Source organism: Nannobrachium achirus (genome assembly GCF_963921795.1).
Source record: "Nannobrachium achirus genome assembly, chromosome: 14".
In the NCBI taxonomy this organism is placed as follows: domain Eukaryota; kingdom Metazoa; phylum Chordata; class Actinopteri; order Myctophiformes; family Myctophidae; genus Nannobrachium; species Nannobrachium achirus.
The window spans coordinates 43304724-43310723 of record NC_137821.1 but is presented as its reverse complement, the minus strand read 5'-3'; the positions used below and the strand labels follow the sequence as shown (position 1 = coordinate 43310723).

General features: G+C 43.5%; 1 protein-coding gene across 1 annotated transcript in view; it reads right to left on the bottom strand.

The window, feature by feature from the left end:
- Positions 1–6000, bottom strand: part of LOC308298322 (RAS guanyl-releasing protein 2-like) — a 92538-nt gene that overhangs the window by 6672 nt on the left and 79866 nt on the right. The window contains exon 14 of the mRNA XM_080741896.1: positions 744–780. Coding sequence (XP_080598022.1) covers positions 744–780 — 37 coding nt within the window. The remainder of the gene's footprint in view (positions 1–743; positions 781–6000) is intronic.

The following is a 6000-nucleotide window of genomic DNA, read 5'->3' as shown; positions in this document are numbered from 1 at the left end:
CACCCACCCAAGTTCACACCTCGACAACTGTTTTAACAAAGAAACAAGCCTATATGCATATCAATAGACCTGTATAGTAGGTGTTGAGCGACGTTCGCGACCCCCCCAAACATTGAACCACCATTGCACCCACTGAGAACATGCAAACTCCACACGGAAAGGCCCTTTTGCCAACCTCACCTAGGGTATGGGCACTGATGACGCAGAGAAGAGAACACAGCGCCCACAGCGTCACCAGCGGAAATCGAACCCAGCACCTTCTAGCTGTGAGGAGACAGCGCTACCGACTGCACCACTGAGCCCCCTTAAGAATTTGTTTTCATTTTTCCAGAAAAGTGGATTGTTCAGATAGGAGGTTTTTGCGTCCCAAACAGTTCCTTTTTATCTTTTTGTAATTCAAATAGTGAAAATAGCCCACAATCTACAAGCCCACAAGTGTTGCATCAAGGACTTGTTGATCAGCTATTTTCATTATGTTGTGCATGCAACACTCGTATGATGACGTAGGGCATTAATTTACACAAAAACAAGGTTTCTGACAGCAACAATATCCATCTCTGGCTGCACAGGTTGGCCTGTAAGCTGTCCTGTTCGGATGCTAAATGCCTGCACCATGTGAGCTGATAGATCTGCTATTGTCTGTGTAAAGTATAGTATAGTATAGTAAGTATAAATTGCTGCTAAACAACACAGAAAACTCTCTGCCTGAAGGAGCTTGTGTGATACTATGTCTGCTCTCTTACCTTTACACTTGTAGCCTTGCTTGTAGAATCCCCATATCTGCAAAGAGAGAGACAGAGAAAGAGTTCTATAAAGACAAGAGATGCCAGCAGAAAAGTCTCATACGGTGTCACTCGCCGTAAATGACTGATTTAAATATAAATCATTCATGACACTATACCGCAAGGTTTCCATTTAATTCAATGAAAACCAAATAAATGCCAGTGAGAGAAGGGAGGGATGGTAGCCTAGTAAACGACCAACTTCCGTTCTCCGGGAGGATTTGAAATGGTTTCCGGAAGAGGGCGGGTACGAGGCTAGAGGGATGGAGGACAAAGGAGAGGAACAGACCAGAAAAGATATACTTATAGTAAATGTACCAGTAAGATGCCCTAAGGCAGGGGTCGGCAACCCAAAATGTTGAAAGAGCCATATTGGACCAAAAAAAAACAACAAATCAAATCTGTCTGGAGCCGCAAAAAATTATAAAAGCCTTTTATAACGTCGTTGTCGGGTGGAAACCTTGTATGTCCAAAACTTCGTTTTGTATTTATCATTAAAAAAATTAACTAAACTAGTGAAAACAGCCGATCTACAAGCACACAACGCCTCGCACCGCGAGGCGTTGTGTGCTTGTAGATCTGCTGTTTTCACTACTTTTGTGTGTCAGTCTTGCATGATGAAGCAGGTTTTTACTTTGCGAAAAAACATACAAATTTTAAACTTGGAGATACAAGGTTTCTGCCCGACAGTGACGATAAAAAATCGTTAAAACAAAAAATAAATGTTTTCCCCCCATCTTTTTCCATTTTCATACATTTTTGAAAAAGCTCCAGGGAGCCACTAGGGTGGTGCTAAAGAGCCGCATGCGGCTCTAGAGCCGTGGGTTGCTGACCCCCGCCCTAAGGCCAAGGGCGAGAAGTTTAAATAGGGCTAAAGTGGTTGATGTATGTTCTGTAATAACCACTGCCATTGAAGGGGTAAAGACGAGTGAGCAAGGTCGGGTCAGGGGCAACAATAGAACGCAGAGGAAAAGAACGAGAAAAACGAGGGACAAGAGAAAGATAGAATGGAGGTATAGTTAGACAGGGAGGCGTAGGGGAGGTCCAGATCAAGCAGGATGTGCAGGGCCGGCGTGGGAACAATGACATAAAAGACACGTCTGGCACATCTGAGGATGGACAAAAAACACTGACCTCTTCACACACGTGCACCCGCACACTCACACGCGCGCACACACACACACACACACAGCAGGAGGCCGGTTGCCCATTCAAAGGCTCTCCACAACAAAGTGAACCAAGGCACTCGCGGACCGCCATCATATGAACAGACCTAGCTAGCCTCCATCATCACAGGTTTGACCTTTGCTGCCGCTGTAAGTGACAACATGTACAGTACTGCAAAGGTGCTTTTTGTGGGTTCAAGGTCCTATACACTCGGTACAGTCCTCTTCGCATGGGCACTTGTAACTAATTGAGTTGTACGTTTCTATTCCCGGGAACTGTACTTCAATCCCTGCAGTGTGGTGTATTGATCAATTTGATCAAAAGGCTTCAAAGACATGTTCCCTCCTTGTTGTACGTTATAGGCCTACTCCACTACAAATACACAATGCCTCTGGTTAACAGTTAAGAAGATCTAAGCAAACAATTGTAATAATTATCCCCTTAAAAGTGTTTTTATTTTGACAAGCAATTTAGGGGTGAGAAGGCATGCATGCAAATGGGGAATTTAGGCTTGTCTCACTGAGGTTATCACATTTAAGCAGAAAATCTTCCTACCACTAAAAAAAAAGCATAGAGCATCTTCAGTGTGTACTTGCTTACTCTAATAAAGCTATTTAAATGTTAAATGTTTCGGTTCATTACAGAATGTGGAATTCAGACATTGAACGTCTTTCATGCAAATAAAACTTCTCTGTACAGTATACTGCATTTCCCGCTGCAATAACAATTCTATTTTAAAAACAAAGACCAATGTTCTTCCGCACTATCTTTCCCTACCAGACTCTTACCCTGTCTCCCTGCAAGGACATTCTGAGAATAGTGTGACAACTACTGCAAAAAACACAGTACAGCGACAAATGTTGGTTAAAACATTTGTCACTTACATGCCTCAACAAAATATCACAGCTACTGTATAGCATTCTTTGTCATCCATGGAACAACCACGACACATGTGCCTTGCGACGCCTTGTGAGCTAGTAGATCTGCTATTTTCAAACATTTTGTACTTATAGACTACTATTGGTACTTACTTTTAGTCAAGTATATGTTGTACATTCCAGACTTTTACTTGTAACAGAGTATTTCTATTGTGCAATATTTGCATTCTTTTTTTGTTGCATTCATTGATGACTTTGGTTGTCTGCATAACCAAGTCAGGTGCCCTCAGATATACTACTATTAAATACTTTGATCATTATGGTTTTATTTTCTGCAGTGAGACCAATTTGCTTCTGTACATGCCAAGTCCGCCGACTGTTTTTGGTATCTTAACACAGCATGAGCTCCAACACAAACAGACGAGACGATATGCTAACTAACTCAATTCCAGCCTTTTTTCTGTTTTCTTTTCAAATTCCAGCACAAATTAAACTGCCAAAGGCCCACCGGCCTGGAAGCATTCACGTTCGTTGTGATCTCTCACAGAGGCACGTGCACACATATCAAAGGGGGCTTGAGCCCCTGCCCTTTTACCCAGCTGTAAAAAAGTGCCCTCTCCAGACCATGAATGCATGCTTTTACTGTGGAGAAAGAAATGCAAATGCCCCCCTTTCCATGTGCATTCAGGAGACTTGTCTTTTCCGAACTCTCCTGAACTTGAATGCAACATTTTATGTAGAAAGAGTCCTCCGTCTAGATATCCACGTCATAGGCTGCACACCGAAAATAGCTGATATAAAATCTCAACGCGTTGAGAGCATATAGATCTGCTATTTTCGTATTTTTTGCCAACATTTGCCAAAAGAGCCCTTTTAGGACATTTCAGCCCCTGCCCCTCAAACACACTCTGCACGTCCCTGCTCTCACGCATACACACACACACACACACACACACACACACACACACACACACACACACACACACACACACACAGTACCAAAACCAACGCAGTCAATATCGACCAATATAGCTTTTGACTACCCCCGGTGAGCATGTGAGAGCGTTTAATCTCTGCGCCATTAATAGGAAGAAGATACGACTGGAGCAGGCTGTCGTTTAAAATGGAATATGATTATGAAGATAGATTTGAGTCACTGGGGGGCAGGGACGTGGTGGCCATTGGGAAAAGCGGGACAACTCCCGAACGGCCGGTTCATTCCCGGCCGGTCCAGGCCGGCCATTAGGAAAAAAATAAAATGGCGGCCTTCGTTCCATTTTGGGGGCTGGGCGTAAATCGTCACTGTCGGGCAGAAAACCTCGTAAATATGTACATTTTTTTCGCAAAGCAAAGCCCTGCTTCATCATACAAGGCTGTCGCACAAAAGTAGTGAAAACAGCAGATCTACAAGCACACAACGCCTCGCACCGCGAGGCGTTGTGTGCTTGTAGATCGGCTGTTTTCACTAGTTGAATCATTTTTAAAATGGTTTTGGACGTACAAGGTTTCCACCCGACAATGACGAAATATAACTCATGTAATTTGGCCCACTGGCTTGTCACTTGTCATGATCTGAAATGGCAAATCTTTGAGTAGCAGCAGCGCTACAGAGAGAGATCTCTCTCTATAGCGCGCAACGAGGGCCTCTCCAACTCTTTTTCCCGGGCTGAATCAGGGGCCCAGCACGTCCCTGCTGGGGGGGGGGGCACTGAACTCCATAATGCTCGTGGGCGGCCAGGCTTATAGGCTTGTTTCTTTTCTCTCTTTTTTTCTCCCCTTTCATTTTAGTGTTGACCGTTGAGCCAGAGAAGAGAGCTGATAAATGCGTTTGGCAGAAAAATATTGTTTTTGACTGCCGGCCAAGAGGAAAAGCACAAAGCAGGCGGTGGAGGAAATGGCTGGTATATCAGCCTTAACCACACACAGACACACGAGCGCCTCGTACAAAACAACATATTGCCCGGGTGTTTATCTTTCTTTGTGTTGCCAATTTTAAAACAGCCACATATAAGGGCGTGAAAATGACTGAGCATTCCTCTTATGCAAAAGCCAGCGGCTACAAAGATACAGGCCTCCATCCGTTTGCAATGTAAGCCATCGACAGGAAGATTTATACTTCATACTATGTAACATAGCGTCGTTGTCGGGTGGAAACCTCGTATCTCCAAGTTTCAAATATGTACGTTTTTCGCAAAGTAAAGCCCTGCTTCATCATACAAGGCCGTCACACAAAAGTAGTGAAAACAGCCGATCTACAAGCACACAACGCCTCGCGGAGCGAGGCGTTGTGTGCTTGTAGATCGGCTGTTTTCACTAGTTTAAAACACTTTTAAAATGATAAATACAAAACGAACGGTTTTGGACATACAAGGTTTCCACCCGACAACGACAGTAGGATACATCCAACGTTTGTAGCTGCTACAAAAGCTACGGCAGCTCCAACACTACAAAAGAAGTCAGCTGGTTTCAACTTCAGCTACAAAGGGTGCGTTCGGATGTGCGCACCAGGAGCGCACTCACTTTATATCCGAACGCACCCATGCTCCATATGCTGTGTAGCTCTGTATCTATGCTTGCACATGGCCATGTACCTGCTGTGTGTACCTGTGCATAACAACCTGCACAGAACACTAACAATCTACACGTGTGTATGTTGGCATTTGTAGGGTTGTCAGCCCTCAGCTCCTCATTACAGCTGGACAGAGTCATTGTCAGCTTCCTGGATAATAGTACAGTCCATCCATGAGGGGCCTTGGGGATAGTTAAGGTCTGGAGGACAGCACACAGCTTGACAGATATAACAGTGGTGTAAAGTAAAAAAAAAAAAAGAACATTTACTCAAGTACCGTACTTACTTACAATTTACAATACAATACTTTACTGGAGTATTTCCAAGTTCCAATACTTTTACTTCTACTCCACATCTACATCTCGGATCCAAATATAGATTTTTTTTTTTTACTCGACTACATTTATTTGCAAACTTTAGTTACTAGTTACTTTGTAGATTTTGATTATTATTACGAAACATGCATTAACCACTTCAGCCATTTGAAAATCGCTCACAATTTTAAAATAGCTATAAATAGCTACAGCTCACATTAGAAAATAGCTACAAGCTCACAATGCGTCGTGGTGCGACGCATTGTGAGCTGCTAGATCTGCTATTTTCA